Source organism: Oncorhynchus mykiss, chromosome 24 (assembly GCF_057628025.1).
Source record: "Oncorhynchus mykiss isolate SJ-2025 chromosome 24, ASM5762802v1, whole genome shotgun sequence".
In the NCBI taxonomy this organism is placed as follows: Eukaryota; Metazoa; Chordata; class Actinopteri; order Salmoniformes; family Salmonidae; genus Oncorhynchus; species Oncorhynchus mykiss.
The window spans coordinates 25,855,001-25,877,500 of NC_143045.1; the positions used below are offsets into that span (position 1 = coordinate 25,855,001).

General features: G+C 44.0%; 1 protein-coding gene across 2 annotated transcripts in view; it reads left to right on the forward strand.

Annotated features, from left to right (window-relative positions):
- Nucleotides 1-22,500, forward strand: part of LOC110504061 (neurofibromin) — a 127,875-nt gene that overhangs the window by 89,232 nt on the left and 16,143 nt on the right. For both annotated transcript variants that reach the window (XM_036962075.2, XM_090218791.1), the window contains 13 exons: nucleotides 339-618; nucleotides 909-1,123; nucleotides 1,269-1,330; nucleotides 5,986-6,127; nucleotides 6,684-6,785; nucleotides 7,090-7,230; nucleotides 7,338-7,464; nucleotides 7,956-8,087; nucleotides 14,027-14,162; nucleotides 15,965-16,122; nucleotides 16,469-16,710; nucleotides 17,127-17,227; nucleotides 18,013-18,155. In XM_036962075.2, the coding sequence (XP_036817970.1) occupies nucleotides 339-618; nucleotides 909-1,123; nucleotides 1,269-1,330; nucleotides 5,986-6,127; nucleotides 6,684-6,785; nucleotides 7,090-7,230; nucleotides 7,338-7,464; nucleotides 7,956-8,087; nucleotides 14,027-14,162; nucleotides 15,965-16,122; nucleotides 16,469-16,710; nucleotides 17,127-17,227; nucleotides 18,013-18,155 (1,981 nt within the window). The remainder of the gene's footprint in view (nucleotides 1-338; nucleotides 619-908; nucleotides 1,124-1,268; nucleotides 1,331-5,985; nucleotides 6,128-6,683; nucleotides 6,786-7,089; nucleotides 7,231-7,337; nucleotides 7,465-7,955; nucleotides 8,088-14,026; nucleotides 14,163-15,964; nucleotides 16,123-16,468; nucleotides 16,711-17,126; nucleotides 17,228-18,012; nucleotides 18,156-22,500) is intronic.

Sequence of the window (22,500 nt, forward strand, 5' to 3'; positions counted from 1 at the left end):
GACAGGCCAGCTATTGGGGACAAAGGGGACTTTGTCTGGTCCCCATGGCCTATTTGTCACCCGGGGCTTGAGCCAATGGTGTTTTATTTACAGATATAATCCCTGCCATCTTCTCTCTGCCTCCTATTTCGCCAACATCCCAAAATACATCTGAATTTTTTTTAGGGATACCGCTCGCGTTTAAAATCAAAATAAGAACAAAAAGATGCTGCTCTTGGCAGATATTAACGTCATCAGGAAGTTAAAATAGTCCAGCACAAAGTATATGATGTCATATCACTGACTCTACCTTCTAATACCTCATAATGATTGGCTATTTCCACACACCCTCTGACCAGGTGATTGGCCGGATGTGTAAGATCATCGACAAGACGTGCCTGTCTCCCACGCCCACCCTGGAGCAGCACCTGATGTGGGATGACATTGCCATCCTGGCCCGTTACATGCTGATGTTGTCCTTCAACAACTCTCTGGACGTGGCCACTCACCTGCCCTACCTGTTCCACGTGGTCACTCTGCTGGTGGCCACCGGCCCCCTGTCCCTCCGCGCCTCCACACACGGCCTGGTCATCAACATAATTCACTCTCTCTGCACCTGCTCCCAGCTCAACTTCAGAGGTGAGGAAGCACACCGTATCTACCCTGCAGACTATATACCATCTGTAGTTAAACAGCATACCCTTCCCTGGTCATTAATGTGTATGGATGCCACTGGGCTCCCTTGCTAGTAAGATAATTGAAAGACCCAATGTAAGCACTGCATGCAGTGAACCATGAAACTACTCAATAGAGGTCAATGTCTGTTATTTATGTTTGTTTAAAACAGTTTGCTATAGATATCAGTGTTCAGGGATTTTCTTTCAGAAGAGCAACAAGTCATCTTCTCTTCTTGTCATGATCTCTTCCAGAGGAGACCAAGCAGGTCCTGAGGCTGAGCCTGACAGAGTTCTCCCTGCCTAAGTTCTACCTGCTGTTTGGCATCAGTAAGGTCAAGTCTGCTGCGGTCATCGCCTTCCGCTCCAGCTACCGTGACCGCTCCTTCTCCCCCGGGTCCTACGAGAGGGAGACCTTCGCCCTCTCCTCCCTGGAGACCGTCACTGAGGCCCTGCTGGAGATCATGGAGGTGAGGGAGACACACACACACACACACACACAGGCATGCTCACACACACACACACACATTACATACTATACTATACATTATACTATGTACCGTCCAGAATACAAGCAAAATACCAATATCTGACTGAATATGTCCTCTCTTGTAGGCGTGCATGAGGGACATCCCAGCGTGCAAATGGCTGGACCAATGGACCGAGCTGGCTCAGAAGTATGTCAGATTTCTTTTGAGACATATTCACTTTGACCACTATCAATGAATGTCTCTCAGTGCATTCGGAAGGTATTCAGACCGCTTCACTTTTTCCACAATTTGTTACGTTATGGCCTTATTCTAAAAAAAAAAAATATTAATTTAAATCCCTAATCAATCTATACACAATACCCCAAAATGACAAAGCAATAACAGGTTTTTAGAAGTTTGTGCAAATTTATAAAACACATAACTGAAATATCTAATATACATAAGTATTCAGACCCTTTACTCAGTACTTTGTTGTAGCACCTTTGGCAGTGATTACAGCCTTGAGTCTTCTTGGGTATGATGCTACAAGCTTGTCACACCTGTATTTGGGTATTTTTCCCATTCTTCTCTGTAGATCCTCTCAAGCTCTGTCAGGTTGGATGGGGAGCGTTGCTGCACAGCTGTTTTCAGGTCTCTCCAGAGTTGTTTGATCGGGTTCATGTCCGGGCTCTGGCTGGGCCACTCAAGGACATTCAGAGACTTGTCCCAAAGCCACTGCTGCGTTGTGTTGGCTGTGTGCTTAGGGTCTTTGTCCTGTTGGAAGGTGAACATTCAGCCCCGTCTGAGGTTCTGAGTGCTCTGGAGCAGCTTTTCATCAAGGGTCTCTCTGTACTTTGCTCCGTTCATCTTGCCCTCAATATTGGCTAGTCTCCCTGCTGCTGAAAAACATCTCCACAGCATGATGCTGCCGCCACCATGCTTCACCGTAGGGATGGTATTGGCCAGGTGATGAGCAGTGCCTGGTCCCTCCAGATATGAAGCTTGGCATTCAGGCCAAAGGGTTGAATCTTGGTTTCTCAGACCAGATAATCATGTTTGTCAGACCAGATAATCTTGTTTGTCATGGTCTGAGATAGGGTTGCATATTTTGGGGAATATTCAGTGGTGGAAACTTCCTGTGGGAACATATGGGAATTAACGGAAATATATGCAAATTAATATTAATTGTTTTTTGCATTGGATATATTTACCATATCATATGGAGACAGAAACATACTTGCAAATGATAAAAGTCCTTCCAATAGAAAGAAAAAAACGATTAAGTTACGAATAGAACTTTAATTAAATGAGTTGACTCTTCACATGGGATGAACTTTAATTAAATGAGTTGACTCTTCACATGGGATGAACTTTAATTAAATGAGTTGACTCTTCACATGGGATGAACTTTAACTAAATGAGTTGACTCTTCACATGGGATGAACTTTAATTAAATGAGTTGACTCTTCACATGGGATGAACTTTAACTAAATGAGTTGACTCTTCACATGGGATGAACTTTAATTAAATGAGTTGACTCTTCACATGGGATGAACTTTAACTAAATGAGTTGACTCTTCACATGGGATGAACTTTAATTAAATGAGTTGACTCTTCACATGGGATGAACTTTAACTAAATGAGTTGACTCTTCACATGGGATGAACTTTAACTAAATGAGTTGACTCTTCACATGGGATGAACTTTAACTAAATGAGTTGACTCTTCACATGGGATGAACTTTAACTAAATGAGTTGACTCTTCACATGGGATGAACTTTAATTAAATGAGTTGACTCTTCACATGGGATGAACTTTAACTAAATGAGTTGACTCTTCACATGGGATGAACTTTAATTAAATGAGTTGACTCTTCACATGGGATGAACTTTAACTAAATGAGTTGACTCTTCACATGGGATGAACTTTAACTAAATGAGTTGACTCTTCACATGGGATGAACTTTAACTAAATGAGTTGACTCTTCACATGGGATGAACTTTAACTAAATCAGTTGACTCTTCACATGGGATGAACTTTAACTAAATGAGTTGACTCTTCACATGGGATGAATTCACTGAACAACAAAATGGATTATTGAATGATCCCCAATAATCCATCACATCTCCCAAAAACGTTTTCAACATGTATTTGTAAAATGACACTCTAGAAACTAAAGCTTAGGTTGTCTTCCTCTCAGGCTTCCATGTATTCTGCCTGGACATCCTCAATGTCCACCTCTTGAACAGACTCTGAGGCCTCATTTTCACTGTCACTTTATAACCTTGTTGAGGATGGCTTGTTGTCAGGTTGAAAAAGCCTCAAATTTGCCCGGATGGCCACCAATTTTTCAACCCCTGTATTGGTCAGCCTGTTGTGTGCTTTGGTGTGTGTGTTCCCAAACACAGACCAGTTGCGCTCTGAGGCGACTGATGTTGGTGGGATTTGGAGGATGATGGAGGCAACAGGGGAAAGCATGATGGAGGCAACAGGGGAAAGAGCCTCCGGATCGCGGATCGCTAAGTCCCTTCCACCAGGTGGCTGATGAGATATGTTGGCACGACTGCCATATTGCATCTCCATCCCAAAGTCCTTGTTCGGAAGTGGACTTTGCCAGACTGCCAAGAACCTTGCCCTCATCCAGGCCAAGGTGGCGAGACACGGTTGTGTTGACACCATATGCCTTGTTGATCTCCGCACCAGACAGGATGCTCTTGCCAGCATACTTGGGGTCCAACATGTACGCTGCGGCGTGTATGGGCTTCACGCAGAAGTCTTCACACTTTTTAATGTATTTCAGAATGGCAGTTTCCTCTGCTTGGAGCAACAGTGAATTGGGCATGGCAGTGTGGATTTCTTCTCTCACATCTGCAAGCAGAGTCTGAACATCAGACAGGATGGCATTTTCTCCCTCAATCTGTGCAATGGCTACTGCTATAGGTTTCAGGATGCTTACCACTCTCTCGGCATACTGTGATATGGCCTTTTCTTGGGGAGACTCCTTCCCCTCCAGGAGACTGTCAAACATGATAACAACACCAACCCAACGGGTGGTGCTGGTCAGCTTCTATGTGGTGTTCTTATTCTTCTCACTTTGCTTGGTGAGGTAGATTGCTGCTATAACTTGATGACCCTTCGCATACCTAACCATTTCCTTGGCTCTCTTGTAGAGTGTGTCCATTGTTTTCTTGCGGAGCATATTCAATGCATGAGCAGCACAGCCAATGGGTGTGATGTGAGGGTAGGACTCCTCCATTTTAGACCAAGCAGCCTTCATGTTTGCAGCATTGTCTGTCACCAGTGCAAATACCTTCTGTGGTCCAAGGTCATTGATGACTGCCTTCAGCTCATCTGCAATGTAGAGACTGGTGTGTCTGTTGTCCCTTGTGTCTGTGCTCTTGTAGAATACTGGTTGCGGGGTGGAGATTATATAGTTAATTATATCATCATATACTTTCTCTTCCAATACACATTGCCTGTGAGCATCAGAGGTGAACCAGTTGCGTACACAGCCCAAGCGAGACACTCATCAGCATTTCTGACTACGTTCCTCCATTGAGTCAAAATAACTGTTGCTATCGATAAGGTGTCTGATTCATCATTTTCAACTCAAATAGAAGTGGAGGGACTTTTGTCAGTGGTTGCTTGTTGTGAGCGCAGAGGGAACTTAATGCTCTTGGCCAGATGGTTCTGCATCTTCGTTGTATTCTTCACATATGATTTGGTACAGTATTTTCAAATGTACACAGCTTTTTTAGCTGCAGTGAAATGTCTCCACACATCAGAAAGTGCCCGTGGCATTTCTTGTAAAAAATTAGAAAAAAACAAATACAATTCCATTTACAGATAAATAGTTAAGCAGTTAGATTAAACAACTCCTTTGTAAGATAAATGTTTCAAATTGAAACATGTATGGAAACAGGTGAATTAACACTCCTCAGTTAGCAGGCTCAAGCAAGCTAAAACCAACATGGTAGCAAAAACTAACTAGCAGAAATGTTTAACAAGTTAGAAATTATTTAAACACACTTTGTTGTAGGCTACTATTTACTAGTTAACAAAAAATAATGTATGTTCTATAAAATATATTTACCCCACCCAGTATTGTAATCCAAACTTAACAGAAAGCATGTAGTAGTGTGGGCTCAATAGCATCTCATTATTGTGCAAGATCTTGAGAATCAGCTGTACAGGCATGGAAGAGTATGTGATGGAAGAATGAATTCCATTGAATTGGTGATAGTTTAATCAAAATATGCCACAAGACCTAGAATTACCTTGTGTATCCCACTTTTTTAATGAATTTAAGCAAAATTCCCCAAATTCCCAGGCTTAACTTCCCATGGAAAATCTCCAGAACAATTCCGGAAATTTACCTGAAAGTTTTCAACCCTTTGCAACCCTAGTCTGAGAGTCCTTTCGGGGCCTTTTGGCAAACTCCAAGCGGACTGTCATGTGCCTTTTACTGAGGAGTGGCTACCGTCTGGCCACTCTACCATAAAGGCCTGATTGAGGGAGTTCTGCACAGATGGTTGTCCTTCTTGAAGGTTCTCCAATCTCCATAGAGGAACTCTGGAGGTTTGTCAGTGACCATTGATTTCTTGGTCACCTCCCTGACCAAGGCCCTTCTACCGTGATTGCTCAGTTTGGCCGGGCTGCCAGCTGTAGGTAGAGTCTTGGTCAGGGACATGTTTTTACGTTGTCATTATGGAGTATTGTGTGTAGATTGAGGATTTTTTTTATTGAATACATTTTCTAAGGTTGTAATGGAGCAATGTGGACTCGGGTCTGAATTCTTTCTGAATGTACTGTATATACACTCTATTGTGCTCTTCTCAAATGCCACCTATGTCGTCCACCAGGTTTGCGTTCCAGTACAACCCGTCCCTGCAGCCCAGAGCCCTGGTGGTGTTTGGCTGCATCAGTAAGAGAGTGACCCACAGCCAGATCAAACAGATCATCAGGATCCTCAGCAAGGCCAGCCCCCTGCTCAGCATAGACCGGGTGGGTCTACACACACGCTGTTGGAGAGCTGAGTTTTAATGAGCAACTCTGTCTTCCAGAATTAACATGTATACACACACACACACACACACACACACACACACACACACACAGACTGTTGGAGCGCTGAGTTTTAATGAGCAACTCCATCTTCCAGAATTAACACACACACACACACAAACATTGAGGGGTGGTGGTGAGTGTATTTTACCTTTCCTTAGCTCAGTCTGCCAATTTTTGTCTGGCTCAGTCTGTACAGGCTAGGCTGCCTGTGGGTGCTATCTGCAATATGTGTGAGCTCTATCTGCAATATGCAGAGAGCTAAGTGTTTATGAGTGCACCAACCCACTAATCCAATGGTTTCTAATCCTCTAGCTAACATTATGGATACTATGATACACTCTCTACCTTTTCTTCTCTACCCCGCTACTCTCTATATCTCTCCCTCTCGTTTTATTTCCTCTTTTTCATGTTTGTTCTTTCTTTCTTTTATCTCTATCTCTCACCCCACACCCTCTCTCTTTCACTCATCCTCTCCTGTCCTCTTCCTCCACAGGGGCTGGAGAGCTGCTTAAAGGGACCTGATAACTACAACAGCCAGGTGTTGATTGAGGCCACAGTCATCGCTCTGACTAAGCTGCAGCCCCTGCTCAACAAGGTACACAAACCGCAAACACAGAACACATGCAATACATAATGTGATTGTCTGTGGTCTACTGCTTGTCAAATTAAAGTTTTTTTGGTCACGTACACAGATTTGCAGATGTTATCGCAAGTGCAACAAAATGCTTGTGTTCTACTATTCAATAAAGAACCCAGCTGTAAGTTGTTGGTTCGTGATTTTTAATAACAATTTGGAATCGGAGGAAGGCTAGATTTGTTCTTTGTTATCTTAATGTGCTTGGTGCTGTTCCCGTATATAATGTATGTAACCTCATGGGTTATACTGTATGCTCCTCCAGGACTCCCCCATGCACAAGGCTGTGTTCTGGGTGGCTGTGGCTGTGCTGCAGCTGGATGAACTCAACCTGTACTCTGCTGGAACGGCCCTGCTAGAGCAGAACCTGCACACTCTGGACAGCCTGAGAGTATTCAACGACAAGGTAACAGACAGACACTCACTCTCAGTTCAATGACAAAAATTAAACATATATTGACACTATTTATATGCTGAATACACCCCCCCCCCCCCCCCCCCCCCCCTATCAAGAGTCCAGAGGAGGTGTTTATGGAGATCAGGCATCCTCTGGAGTGGCATTGTAAACAGATGGACCACTTTGTGGGCCTCAACTTCAGCTCTAACTTCAACTTCGCACTGGTGGGACACCTGCTGAAAGGTAAGGAGAGGGCCCAAGGCACCTGACTACATCTTGGCCCTAGCAACTCCCCTTCCTGTGACTGTACTGTGTATCATATAAACCACGGCTTCTCTGTCAATATTTCTTAAGTAAACATTCTGAAAATGTTTGAATTTGTTTGGGTCTAATCTACCTAGATAAAGGATAGACAAAGACTTTGGCCTGACTTGCTGAGCCACTAATGAAAACCTGTCTTCCCACTCAGTCAGAGACCCAAACTAGCAATATTGACATGTCCTGCAGTGACAAAGAGCTTGTCAGCAGTTGTTGGTGTTTTCACTTGTCTCTGTAGTCTGTACTTGTCACTAGCTGCATTTAATGCTGTGTATTCTGTAGACCTTGATGTGTTTTAATGCTAACCGTGTTGAATTAATATGGCTATGTTACAATCTACCAAGTGAGCAGTGGAGTGGTGTATGGCTATGACTTACGTGCCACTTGGTTTCCCTTCTGTGCGTGTCAATGTGAAGGCTACAGACACCCGTCGCCCACAACGGTGGCTCGTACGGTGCGTATCCTCCACACGCTGCTGGCCCTGGTGGGAAAACACCTCAACTGTGACAAGTTTGAGGTCAACAGCCAAAGCGTGGCCTACCTGGCAGGTCAGTTCCAGTCACAGTCCTACACACTGACTCCACTCACCCACACTTTGTGTTGACTCACCAGACCTTCATTTTTTGTCAACTCACTGGACCTGCAATGTGCTTTTTGGATAGAAAGCAGTGTGTTGCTTTAGAAACAAGATTTGTTAAACAGATATGATATTCTGTCATGTACTGCCCCCCATTGTTGGAATTGACTCCCTGATGCCGCTGAGGTATTTTAAGACTGGTGTTAAATTCATTAATTGAGGATTGCAGTTGTTCTCATTGATGTAATGGTTTATTTGTTGAAAGTGTACTATTGTAATTGTACCCTGTAGTCTATCTTTATTCTTATTTTATTTGGAATGTTTATTTTAAAATGTTTGTGCTCAGGGCACAAACCTACAAGCCCTTAACCAACAGTGCAGTTTTAAGAAAAAATAAGTGTTTTAAGTATTGACTAAATAAACTGAAGTAAATAGAAAACAGCAACGAGACTATATACGGGGTACGGGTACTGAGTCAATATGCGGGGGCACAGGTTCGTCGAGGGAATTGAGGTAATATGTACAGTACCAGTCAACAGTTTGGACATAACTACTCATTCACATACTCGTGTTAATTATATGTTATTGCAGGTGTCGCGAAATGCTTGTGTTTCTAGCTCCAATAGTGCAGTAATGTCGAACAATTTCACAACAATACACACCAATCTAAAGTAAAATAAAATATAAATATTTGGATGAGCAATGTCAGAGCGGTGTACACTAAGATACAATATGTATGAGATGAGTAATGTAAAATATGTAAACATTATTGAAGTGGCCATTGATTTCAAGTCTGTATATAGGGCAACACCCTCTAATGTGCTAGTGATAACTATTTTACAGTCTGATGGCCTTGCGATAGAAGCTATTTTTCAGTCTTTCGGTCCCAGCTTTGATGTACCTGTACTGACCTCTACTTATGGAAGATAGAGGGGTGAACAGGCAGTGGCTCGGGTGGTTGTTGTCCTTGATGATCTTTTTGGCCTTCCTGTGACATCGGGTGCTGTATGTGTCCTGGAGGGCAGGTGGTCCCCGGTGTTGCGTTGGGCAGACCGCACCACCCTTTGGAGAGCGCTGCGGGCGGTGCAGTTGCCATACCAGTCGGTGATACATTCTTACAGGATGCTCTCAATTGTGCATCTGTAGAAGTTTGTGTGGGTTTTAGGTGCCAAACCATATTTCTTCAGCCTCCTGAGGTTGAAGAGGCGCTGTTGCTTTCCCTCTCCACTGCTGTCCTGTTGATGTGGATATGGGGGTGCTGTTTCCTGAAGTCCACGATCATCTATTTTGTTTTGTTGACTTTGAGTGAGAGGTTATTTTCCTGGCACCACACTCCCAGGGCCCTCACCTCTTCCCTGTAGACTGTCTCGTCATTGTTGGTAATCAGGCCTACTACTGTTGTGTCATCTGCAAACTTGATGATTGAGTTGGAGGCGTGCTTGGCCACGCGGTCATGGGTGAACAGGGTTACAGGAGGGGGCTGAGCACGCACCCTTGTGAGGGCACCGTGTTTAGAAAAAGCAAAGTGGAGGTATTGTTTCCTACCTTCACCACCTGTCAGGAAGTCCAGAACCCAGTTGCACAGGGTCAAGCTTAATGATGAACTTGGAGGGTGCTGTGGTGTTGAATGCTGAGCTATAGTCAATGAACAGCATTCTTACATAGGTATTCCTCTTGTCCAGATGGGATAGGGCAGTGCGATACCAATTGCATGGTCTGTGGAGCTTTTGAAGTGGGTCTAGGGTGTCAGGTAGGGTGGAGGTGATATGATCCTTGACTAGTCTCTCAAAGCACTACATAATGACAGAAGTGAGTGCTACTGCACAATATAAATTTAGTTCAGTTACATTAGCTTTCTTGGGTACAGGAACAATGGTGGCCATCTTGAAGCATGTGTGGACAGCAGACTGGGATTGAATATGTACTTATACACTCCTGCTGTGCATGCTCTGAGGACAGGTCTCGGAATGATGTCTGAGCCAGCACCCTTGCGGGGGTTAACACGCTTAAATGTCTTACTGACGTCTGCCACGGAGAAGGAGAGTAGCGGGCTGTGTCGGTGGCACTACGTTATCCTCAAAGCAGGCGAAGAAGGTATTTAGCTTGTTCGGAAGCAAGACGTCTGTGTCCGCGAAGTGGCTGCTTTTCTTTTTGTAGTCCGTGATTGTCTATAGAACCTGCGACATACCTCTCGTGTCTGAGCCGTTGAATTGCGACTCCACTTTGTCTCTATACCGACTTTTTTCCTGTTTGATTGCCTTACGGAGGGAATAACTACGCTGTTTGTATTCGGCCATATTCCCAGTCACCTTGCTATGGTTAAATGCGGTGGTTTGCGCTTTCAGTTTTGTGTGAATGCTGCCATCTATCCACGGTTTCTAGTTAGGGTAGGTTTTAATAGTCACAGTGGGTACAACATCTCCTATACGCTTTCACACCATCTGTGTATTCGTTGATGTTCTTCTCAGAGGCTACCCGGAACATATCCCAGTCCGCGTCGTCAAACCGATCTTGAAGTGTAGATTCCGATTGGTCAGACCAGCGTTGAATAGTCCTTAGCACGGGTTCTCCCTGTTTTGAATTTCTGCATATAGGAAGGGATCAGCAAAATGGAGTCGTGATCAGATTTGCCCGAAGGGAGGGCGAGGGACGGCCTTGTCGGCATCTCGGAAGTTGGAGTAGCAGTGGTCGAGTGTTTTAGCAGCGCGGGTACTACAGTCAGTGTTTTAATAGAACTTTGGTAGCGTTTTCCTCCAATTTGCTTTGTTAAAAAACCCAGCTACAATAAAGGCAGCCTCAGGAAATGTGGTTTCCAGTTTGCAGGAAGTACAGTGAAGTTCTTTGAGGGCCGTCATGGTATTGGCTTGATGGGGGGGAAAAAACAGGGCTGTGACTATAACCAAAGAAAATTATCTTGGGAGGTAATACGGTCTGCATTTGATTGTGAAGTATTCTAGGTCATGTGAACAAAAGCACTTGAGGTCCTGGGTGTTATCACAATCACACCATGAGTAGTTAATCATGAAACATAAACCCCCGCCCTTCTTCCCGGAGAGATATTTATTCCTGTCTGCGCAATGAACTTAGAACCCAACTGGCTATACGGACTCAAGACAGTATATCCCGAGAGAGCCATGTTTCCGTGAAACAGTGTGTTACAATCCCTGATGTCTCTCTGGAAGGAAATCCTCGCCCTGAGCTCGTTGACTTTATTATCAAGATATTGAACATTAGCGAGTAATATACTCGGAAGCGGTGGGTGTTGTATGCACCTCCTGATTTGGACTAGAAGTCCACTCCAAGTACCTCTTCTCCGCCTGTGATGTTTTGGATCAGCCTCGAATCAGTTCAATTGCCCTGGGGGTTACGAACAAAGGATCTGATTATAAAAAGTTGTATTCCTAGTCGTAATGCTGGTGAGTTACAGCTGCTCTGATATCCACACGTTCTTCCCGGCTGTATGTAATAACACAAAAAAAATGTTTGCGCTAATAATGTAAGAAATAACATAACATTTAAAAATATATATAATAATAATAATACTGCAAAGTTGCCTAGGGGCTATAAGCACAGCTGCCCTATCTATCGGCGCCATGGGGGGGAATCAATGCAAATATTCCGGGTAGCCATTTGATTAGCTGCTCCTTTTGGACCTAGACATGAAGCTCTGGTACCGCTTGCCTTGCGGTAGCAGAGAGAACGGTCTATGCCTAGGGTGGCTGGAGTCATTAGACATTTTTAGAGCCTTCCTCTGACACGCCTGGTTGAGGTCCTGGATGGCAGGAAGCTTGACCCCAGTGATGTACTGGGCCGTACACACTACCCTCTGTAGTGCCTTGTGTTCCGAGGCTGAGCAGTTTCCATACCAGGTTGGGGATGCAACCCACACCTGCTCTCTATGCTCTCTATGGTGCAGCTGTATAACTTTTTGAGCATCTTAGGATCCATGCCAAATCTTTTCAGTCTCCTGAGGGGGAATAGGCTTTGTCGTGCCCTCTTCACGACTGTCTTGGTGTGCTTGGACCTTGACAGGTCGGTCATTGGTAAAGCTCTCAACATGATCCACTACAGCCCCGTTGATGAGAATGTCTTCTGCCCTACTTTTCCTGTAGTCGAAAATCTCCTTTGTCTTAATCACATTGAGGGAGAGGTTGTTATCCTTGCACCACACTGCCTGGTCTCTGACCTCCTCCTGTCTCATAGTTGTCGGTGATCAGTCCTACCACTGTTGTGTCATCAGGAAACGTAATGATGGCGTTGGAGTCATGCTTGGCTATGCAGTCATGGGTGTACAGGGAGTACAGGAGGGGACTGAGCACGCACCCCTGAGGGGCCCCAGTGTTGAGGATCAGAATGGCAGATGTGTTGTTACCTACCCTTACCACCTGGGGGCAGCCCATTAGGAAGTCTGGGATCCAGTTGCTGAGGGAGGTGTTTAGTCCCAGGGTCTTTAGCTTGGTGATGAGCTTTGATGTCACTATGGTGTTGAACGCTAAGCTGTCGTCAGTGAATAGCATTCTCACATAGGTCTTCCTTTTGTTCAGGTGGGAAAGGGCAGTGTGGAGTGCAATAGAGAGAGCATCTGTGGATATGTTGGGATGGTATGCAATTTGGAGTGGATCTAGGGTTTCTGTGATAATTGTGTTGTGAGCCATGACCAGCCTTTCAAAGCACTAAATGGCTACCGACGTGAGTGCTACAGGTAGTCATTTAGTCAGGTTTCCGTGGTGTTCTTGGGCACAGGGACTATGGTGGTCTGCTTTGAAACATGTTGGTATTAGACTCGGTCGGGGACAGGTTGAAAATGTCAGAAGACACTTGCCAGTTGGTCAACCCATGCTTGGAGTACACGTCCTAGTAATCCGTCTGTCCCTGCGGCCTTGTGAATGTTGATCTGTTTAAAGGTGTTATTCACATCTGCTACTGAGAGCGTGATCACACATTCATCCGGAGCAGCTGGTGCTCTCATGTATGCTTCAGTGCTGCTTGCCTCGAAGAGCGAATTGAAGAAATTTAGCTCGTCTAGTATGCTCGTGTCACTGGGCAGCTCGCGGCTGTGCTTCCCTTTGTATTCCGTAATAGTTTGCAAGTCCTGCCACATCCAATGACCGTCGGAGCCAGTGAAATGGGATTCAATCTTAGTCCTGTATTGACGCTTTACCTGTTTGATTCATCGAAGGGCATAGCAGGATTTCTAGTAAGCTTCCTGGTTAGAGTCCTACTCCTTGAAAGTGGCAGATATACCCTTTAGCTCAGTGAGGATGTTGCCTGTAATCCATGGCTTCTGGTTAGAATATGTATGTACGGTCAAAATGGGGATGACGTCATCGATGCACTTATTGATGAAGCCAGTGACTGATAAACTGGATGAGCTCCTATCAAGACTATTATCCAATGACTGCACGTTGGCTGATAGGACTGATGGTAGAGGCGGGTTACCCACTTGCTGTCGGATTCTTACAAGGCACACCGACCTACGACCCATATATCTCTGTCTCTTCTTCATGCGAATGACTGGGATTTGGGCCTTGTCCAGTTTCTGAAGTAAGTATTTTGTGTCCGACTCATTAAAGAATAAATCTTTGTCCAGTATGAGGTGGGTAATCGCTGTTCTGTTATCCAGAAGCTCTTTTCGGTTATGAGATGGTGGCAGAAACATGTACAAAATATGTTACAATTAACGCAAAAAACGAACACAATAGCACAATTGGTTAGGAGCCCGTAAAACGGCAGCCATCTCCTCCGGCACCATTATGTATATTCATGAATGTTTATGCAAAGATGGAAAAGTGTCCCATTACTGGTTTTCACCCTGATCTGGTGCGTGTGTGCATGCGTGCGTGTGTATGTGCGTGCGTTCGTGTGCGTGTGCGTGTGTGTGTGTGTGTGTGTGTGTGTGACTGTTTACAGCCTTGCTCACCGTGTCAGAGGAGGTGCGTAGTCGCTGCAGTCTAAAACACAGGAAGTCTCTGCTGCTGTCTGAGATGGCCATGGAGAACATTCCCATGGATACCTACTCTCTGCACCACACTGACCCCAGCTGCAGGTGAGGCGCTCAAGACACTTTGATCCTGAATAGGTTTTAACTTAGCTGAAGACAAAGCCCATTTTCCTTTATCCATAGTTGTATCTTGGTAAGTATCTTTACCAAGATGAAACTTACAGTGCCTTGCGAAAGTATTCGGCCCCCTTGAACTTTGCGACCTTTTGCCACATTTCAGGCTTCAAACATAAAGATATAAAACTGTATTTTTTTGTGAAGAATCAACAACAAGTGGGACACAATCATGAAGTGGAACGACATTTATTGGATATTTCAAACTTTTTTAACAAAACAAAAACTGAAAAATTGGGCGTGCAAAGTTATTCAGCCCCCTTAAGTTAATACTTTGTAACGCCACCTTTTGCTGCGATTACAGCTGTAAGTCGCTTGGGGTATGTCTCTATCAGTTTTGCACATCGAGAGACTGACATTTTTTCCCATTCCTCCTTGCAAAACAGCCCGAGCTCAGTGAGGTTGGATGGAGAGCATTTGTGAACAGCAGTTTTCAGTTCTTTCCACAGATTCTCGATTGGATTCAGGTCTGGACTTTGACTTGGCCATTCTATCACCTGGATATGTTTATTTTTGAAGCATTCCATTGTAGATTTTGCTTTATGTTTTGGATCATTGTCTTGTTGGAAGACAAATCTCCGTCCCAGTCTCAGGTCTTTTGCAGACTCCATCAGGTTTTCTTCCAGAATGGTCCTGTATTTGGCTCCATCCATCTTCCCATCAATTTTAACCATCTTCCCTGTCCCTGCTGAAGAAAAGCAGGCCCAAACCATGATGCTGCCACCACCATGTTTGACAGTGGGGATGGTGTGTTTAGCTGTGTTGCTTTTACGCCAAACATAACGTTTTGCATTGTTGCCAAGAAGTTCAATTTTGGTTTCATCTGACCAGAGCACCTTCTTCCACATGTTTGGTGTGTCTCCCAGGTGGCTTGTGGCAAACTTTAAACGACACTTTTTATGGATATCTTTAAGAAATGGCTTTCTTCTTGCCACTCTTCCATAAAGGCCAGATTTGTGCAATATACGACTGATTGTTGTCCTATGGACAGATTCTCCCACCTCAGCTGTAGATCTCTGCAGTTCATCCAGAGTGATCATGGGCCTATTGGCTGCATCTCTGATCAGTCTTCACCTTGTATGAGCTGAAAGTTTAGAGGGACGGCCAGGTCTTGGTAGATTTGCAGTGGTCTGATACTCCTTCCATTTCAATATTATCGCTTGCACAGTGCTCCTTGGGATGTTTAAAGCTTGGGAAATCTTTTTGTATCCAAATCCGGCTTTAAACTTCTTCACAACAGTATCTCGGACCTGCCTGGTGTGTTCCTTGTTCTTCATGATGCTCTCTGCGCTTTTAACGGACCTCTGAGACTATCACAGTGCAGGTGCATTTATACGGAGACTTGATTACACACAGGTGGATTGTATTTATCATCATTAGTCATTTAGGTCAACATTGGATCATTCAGAGATCCTCACTGAACTTCTGGAGAGAGTTTGCTGCACTGAAAGTAAAGGGGCTGAATAATTTTGCACGCCCAATTTTTCAGTTTTTGATTTGTTAAAATCAATAAATGTCGTTCCACTTCATGATTGTGTCCCACTTGTTGTTGATTCTTCACAAAAAAATACAGTTTTATATCTTTATGTTTGAAGCTTGAAATGTGGCAAAAGGTCGCAAAGTTCAAGGGGGCCGAATACTTTCGCAAGGCACTGTATGTTCTTGGTAAATATCTTTACCATCAAGCTTGAAGTGTTATTTCCGTACCTGTGGCCCCCATCTCCTCCCCTCAGGACACTGAGAGAGTGCCAGCTGTGGGCATCTCCCAAGGTGTCAGAGCGCTATCTGAATGCCTACTACCCTACGGTGGGGCAGATCAGCCCCCGTACACGCAAGTCCATGAGCCTGGACATGGGCCAGGCCTCCCATGCCAACACCAAGAAGCTGCTGGGTAACTATAACATTGCTGCTAAACTACACTGGTAATGTTGTCTAGGTGTTCCCCTTAGCATTGGAGAAGCATTTTATACTGCTGCGCCAGAAGTGTATCATGCAAGCAGTTTTTTGGGTGTATACTCTGTCTATGCTTTGAAGCCATGCTAATGCTGACTATGACCAGGCAGTATTGACTACAGCGTTAGTTGTGTCTCATGTCCGGCAAGAAATACACTCCTGATCTAAGAGTGCTGTCAGATGGACATCCCATGTCACCACTCACCACCTTATCTGCCTAGACCCTCTCCTCACCCTCTTCAATTATTAGCTCTACACTCTCTGTCTGTGGTATATTTCTTCAGGAACCAGGAAGAGTTTTGATCACCTGATATCTGACTCCAAAGCACCAAAGAGACCAGAGACCGAGTCTGGCGTCACCACCCCGCCTAAGGTTAGGTGCGTGGCCGAGAACGACAATGAGATAGACAACCAAAGAATGGGCCACTCCCACCTCCGCAAGATGTCTGTGACCGAGTCCAATGTCCTTTTGGACGAGGAGGTGCTGACTGACCCCAAAGTCCAGGCCCTGCTGCTCACTGTGCTGGTGAGAGGATTATCACACAAACTCACACCTGGCAAAATAAGAAATACGTATAAAGCGGGTAATAATATAATAATAATAATATAATATGTAACACACTCACTGGACATACAGTACATGTTGCACATAGTCAGTGGACCACTAGTTACTGCTCGGGTCCAAGTAGTTATCATGAATGGATTGCACATCGGGAGGCAGCAACATGCAGTGCATTTGGTAAGTATTCAGACCCCTTGACTTTTTCCACATTTTGTTATATTACAGCCTTATTCTAAAATGGATTACATTGTTTGTTCCCCTCATCAATCAACAAAATGTGGAAAAAGTCAATACTTTCCGAATGCACTGTAGCATACAGCTTTCTACTGTATATAACTGGTTTAGTCTGTAAACGTATGCTGTATGTTTCTCTGTCCAAGGCCACCCAGGTCAAGTACACCACAGATGATTTTAACCAGAGGATCCTGTACGAGTATCTAGCTGAAGCTAGCGTCGTCTTCCCAAAAGTCTTTCCCGTCGTGTAAGTAAACATGCCCGAAAATCGGCAGGCAAAACCAAATACATAGCCTAAGAGCCTACTTTTCCCTAAGCAAATCTAGAGCCTCTAGGGGCAGAGGCCTGTCCTGCTCCAAATGCATCATGGGAGTTGTAGTGTGGTTTATCTAGCTATAGAGATTATTAGTGGGCGGCTGTATACAAGTAAAAATGTCACAGGTTGAAAATATAGATTTTTTTACATTTATTTTTATTTCACCTTTATTTAACCAGGTGGGCTAGTTGAGAACAAGTTTTCATTTACAATTGCGACCTGGTCAAGATAAAGCAAAGCAGTTCGACACATACAACAACACAGAGTTACACATGGAATAAACAAACATACAATCAATAATACAGTAGGAAAATCTATATTTAGCATGTGCAAATGAGGTAGGATAAGAGGTAAGGCAATAAATAGGCCATGGTGGCAAAGTAATTACAACATAGCAATTAAACACTGGAATGGTAGATGTGCAGAAGATGAATGTGCAAGTAGAGATACTGGGATGCAAAGGATCAAGATAAATACAAAAATACAGTATGGGGTTGAGGTAGGTTGGATGGGCTATTTACAGATGAGCTATGTACAGGTTAACTTGAGAAATGTCTCATATGAGGCCTAGTTATTCACCAGTGTGTTTGAGTCCTGTCATGATATGTGTTGACAGGGTTACTGGGAAAGGGTGTTGCCATGCAGAGTGAGGTGTGTCTGTAATGATTATGGGGCCTACATAGCTGATGTTTATCTTTGTTTCCTCCTCTTCTCAGCCACAACCTGCTGGACTCCAAGATCAACACGCTGCTGTCTATGTGCCAGGATACCAACCTGCTGAACCCAGTGCATGGCATCGTTCAGAGTGTGATCTACCATGAAGAGTCTCCTCCACAATACCAACCCTCCTATCTACAGAGTATGTACATTCATCTACAGACCTGCTCTTCCCATCTCTCTCCTCTGTTCCTCATCTACCTCATTTCGCATCATTCATCTCTTCTGACCCCTCCCTTTCTGTCTCTCTCTCCTGTCGATCGCTGTCTGTCTCTCTGCCCCTATCTCCTCTTCTACTTTTCTCATCATTCATCTGTCTCTCTGTCTCGCTCTCTGTTCCTATCTCCTCCTCTACTTTTCTCATCCTTCATTTCTCTCTCTCTGTCTCAGTCCCCATCTCCTCCTCTACATCTCATCTCACATCCTTCACCTTTCTCTGCCCCCTCTTCCTCTCTTGCCCTTTCCCCTGACTGTTATGTTGTGTTTTCTTCTTTAGCAGTTTAACTTTGCCAATGATACCTTTCTCCCTCCATTACTTTTTCCTCTCTCTCTCTCTCTCTCTCTCTCTCTCTCTCTCTCTCTCTCTCTCTCTCTCTCTCTCTCTCTCTCTCTCTCTTTCTTTCTCTCTCTCTCTCTCTCGCTCTCTTTCTCTCTCTCTCTCTCTCTCTTTCTCTCTCTTTCTCTTTCTTTCTTTCTCTCTCTTCTCTGTCTCTCTTTCTCTCTCTTCTCTGTCTCTCTTTCTCTCTCTCTCTCTCTTTCTCTCTCTTTCTCTCTCTCTCTCTCTCTTTCTCTCTCTCTCTCTTTCTTTCTCTCTCTCTCTCTTTCTTTCTCTCTCTCTCTCTCTTTCTCTCTTTCTTTCTTTCTTTCTTTCTCTCTCTCTCTCTCTCTCTCTCTCTCTCTCTCTCTCTCTCTCTCTCTCTCTCTCTCTCTCTCTCTCTCTCTCTCTCTTTCTCTCTCTCTCTCTCTCTGTCTCTCTCTCTCTCTCTCGTCGGAGTGCATGCTGGGAGTGAGTCGTCAAGCAGAGTGTTTGTGAGAGCGAATGGAATTTCTTTTCACTCTATTGGGTTTTGGTATGTACATATATATATATATATATATATATATTGATTAGTTTAGTTGTTTTACGGATATATTGTTTAACTATCACTAAGCACGTATAGGGGTGGTGGGATCTTTGAGCACGTATAGGGGTGGTGGGATCTTTGAGGTTGTTTTTTCGCGAGGGCACAACCAGCGGGTGGGGCTGGTTGCAATGGCCACTCGCGGAAATGTAGAGTTTGAAAAACTTAGTCGGAGGCATGGAGTAAAAATTCCTGCTGCGGCTGGGTGTTCAGTGGAAGAATGTAGCTTGGCTGTGGGTGCTATCATTGGGTATGATAGCATCAAATCAGCCTCAAGGATGAATAGCGCTGTAGTGATATTCTTAGATTCAATTGAAAAGGTGAATAAGATAGTTGAGAGGGGTGTTGTGTTGCGGGAGACACAGACGCCGGTATTTCCGCTTATGAATCCTGCGAAGAAAGTTATGCTTTCTAACGTGCCACCATTTGTTAGAGATGAAGTGTTAGAGCGAGAGTTATCTCGCCATGGTCAAATCGTATCTACAATAAAGAAGGTTCTTTTTGGATGCAAATCTCCGTTGTTGAAACATGTCGTGTCTCATAGGAGACAAGTGCATATGATTTTAAAGAAGGAAGGAGATGAACTGAATTTAGCGTTTAGTTTTAAGATTGATGGATTTGATTATGTCTTCTATGCATCTACTGAATCAATGAAATGTTTTGGATGTGGAAGAGAGGGGCATTTGGTGCGTAATTGTCCCGAGAATGAACGCGCTGAGCCTGGTAGTAGCTTTTGTGCGGGTGCAACTAACGTACCACAGCGAAGGGATGAAAATACTACAGGTGTAGGGGAAGAGAGAAGGTGGGCAGATGTGGTTGGAAAAGTAGGAGAGGAAGGCATTGTGGATACGGGGGCAATTGTGGTAGATCAGAACAAAGAGGGAGGGGAAACAGTAGGTGAGATTGCGACTGCCGTCGCTGAGGTGGTGCTGGAAAATGAAATTGGAGGTCAAGAGGAGATTGAAATAACGGAAAAGGAAGCGGATGTTTTCAAAATACCGAGGAGTAAAAGGAAGAATTTAAGGGGTGGTGAAGGGTCTAATTCTAAGAGAAAGGTAGAGATGGATAAATCAGGTGAAGATGAACAGGTTGTAGAGATGGGGTTTTCTTCTGGGGAGGATAGCGAGAGTGAGTCATCTGACGCGTCACAACAATATAGTGAGATAGATGGGGTGGAAGGGAGGTAATGGGATCGAGAAGATACGTCAATTTCTGAAGTTGACAAAAGGGAAGAAATATATGCAGGATTACAATGTAACTGATTTTTTCCCTGAACGTGAATTGTTTATTAAATCAGCAAAGTTTCTGATGTCAAAAATTACAGGGGGAGGTTTGAAAAGCCCTGAAATTGCTAGACTCAAGAAAGTGGTCACGAGAGTAATAAGTGATGCAAATTCTAAAGAAAATGAAAGAGTTCAGTTGCAGTTTTAACTCTGTAAAGAGATGTGGTGGCTGTATCTTCCTCTGTATTTTTTTCTTATCCATGAGCAGTTTTAAGATCTCTTCTTTAAACGTAAATGGGGCAAGAGATGTTAAAAAAAGAGCCATGGTGTATGAGTTAATGAGGGGAAAGGGAAGTGACATAATTTTTCTACAAGAAACGCATAGTAATTTGGAAAATGAAGTTATGTGGCAACAGGAGTGGGGGGGGACAGTGGTGTGTAGTCATAAAAACTCAAAAAGTGGGGGTGTGGTTATCTTGTTCTCAAAAGGGTTTTTGCCTTTGTCATATGAGGTTGAAGAGGTAGTTGAGGGGAGGTTATTAAAAGTTAGAGCAAGGTATGAAAACATCAATATGTGTCTGATAAATGTATATGCCCCAGTGGTGACAGTTGAGAGGGTATGTTTTTTAGAGACATTATCAAATACCATTGAGAAATGTAACAAAGAAGATTATTTGTTTATTGCTGGGGATTTTAACTGCACAGTTAGTGATTTAGATAGAAATCACCAAGAACCTCATATAGCCTCAAGGACGTTTTTAAAACGCCTTATTGTAACAAATGAACTGTGTGATATTTGGCGGAGTCAACATGGAAGAACAAGGCAGTACACCTGGGCGCATGTGAGAGAGAACATCATCTCTATGGCCAGGTTAGATAGGTTTTATGTTTTTGAGCATCAATCTCAGGTCTGTAAATCAAGTGTGATAACTCCAGTGGGATTTTCTGATCATTGTTTAATAACAGAGGTGGTGTTCATTAACGATGTAAAACCTAAAAGCGCATACTGGCATTTTAATATAACTTTATTGAGTGATGCTCACTTCAGGAATTGTTTCAGTTTTTTTTGGGAGAGGTGGAGGTCTCAAAAGGCCAGTTTTGTATCCCTTCAACAATGGTGGGATATAGGGAAAATCCAGATTCAACAATTTTGTAATCAATACACGGAGAATGTCACCAAGGATATCACCAGATCAATGAAAGCCCTAGAGATTGAAATAGTGGAACTCATGACGTTGGTTGAGACCACAGGAGATCGAGGCCATACTCAGGCCCTCAAGAGGAGAAAAGCTGCATTGGCAGATCTGCTGGGTATCAGAGCACAGGGGGCATTGGTGAGAAGTAAATTTCAGGGCATATCTGAAATGGATGCCTCATCCAAATTTTTCTTTGGTTTAGAGAAAAAGAATGGACAAAGAAAAATTATTCATTGTCTCAAATCAGCTGTTGGACAAGAGCTCACTAGCCCTAGTGAAATTAGAAAGAGGGCAGTAGAGTTCTATGCTGAGCTCTACAAGTGTGAGTACAAAGAGGACAAAACAGTGACACAGCAGTTCTTTGATGGGCTCCCAAAGGTGCCTGCAGAAGCTCAGGTTGAGCTTGAGCAACCATTGTCTTTGCAGGATTTATACACTGCATTAAATGGCATGGAAAATGGAAGGGCACCAGGCATTGATGGGCTTCCCGTTGACTTTTTTAAGTCTTTTTGGGCTATGTTGGGAGAGGATTGGTTAGAAGTAGCTAATGATAGTTTAACCGGAGGGTTACTACCAATAAGCTGCAGAAGGGCTGTCCTCACCCTACTGCCTAAAAAGGGTGACCTGAGGGAGGTGAAGAACTGGAGGCCGGTGGCTTTATTGTGTACTGATTATAAAATATTGTCAAAGGCTTTGTCCAACAGGCTGAAGGAGGTGATGGGGCAAATCATACATACGGATCAGTCCTACTGTGTTCCTGGCAGGCAGATAGGGGATAACATTTCTCTGATTCGTGATTTTTTGGACGTCTCTAAGGCTATTGGGTTGGATGCTGGTCTAATTTCAATTGATCAGGAAAAGGCATTTGACCGAGTTGAACATCAATATTTATGGCACACGTTTGAGGCGTTTGGGTTCAGCTCTGGTTTTATTGCCATGATAAAGGT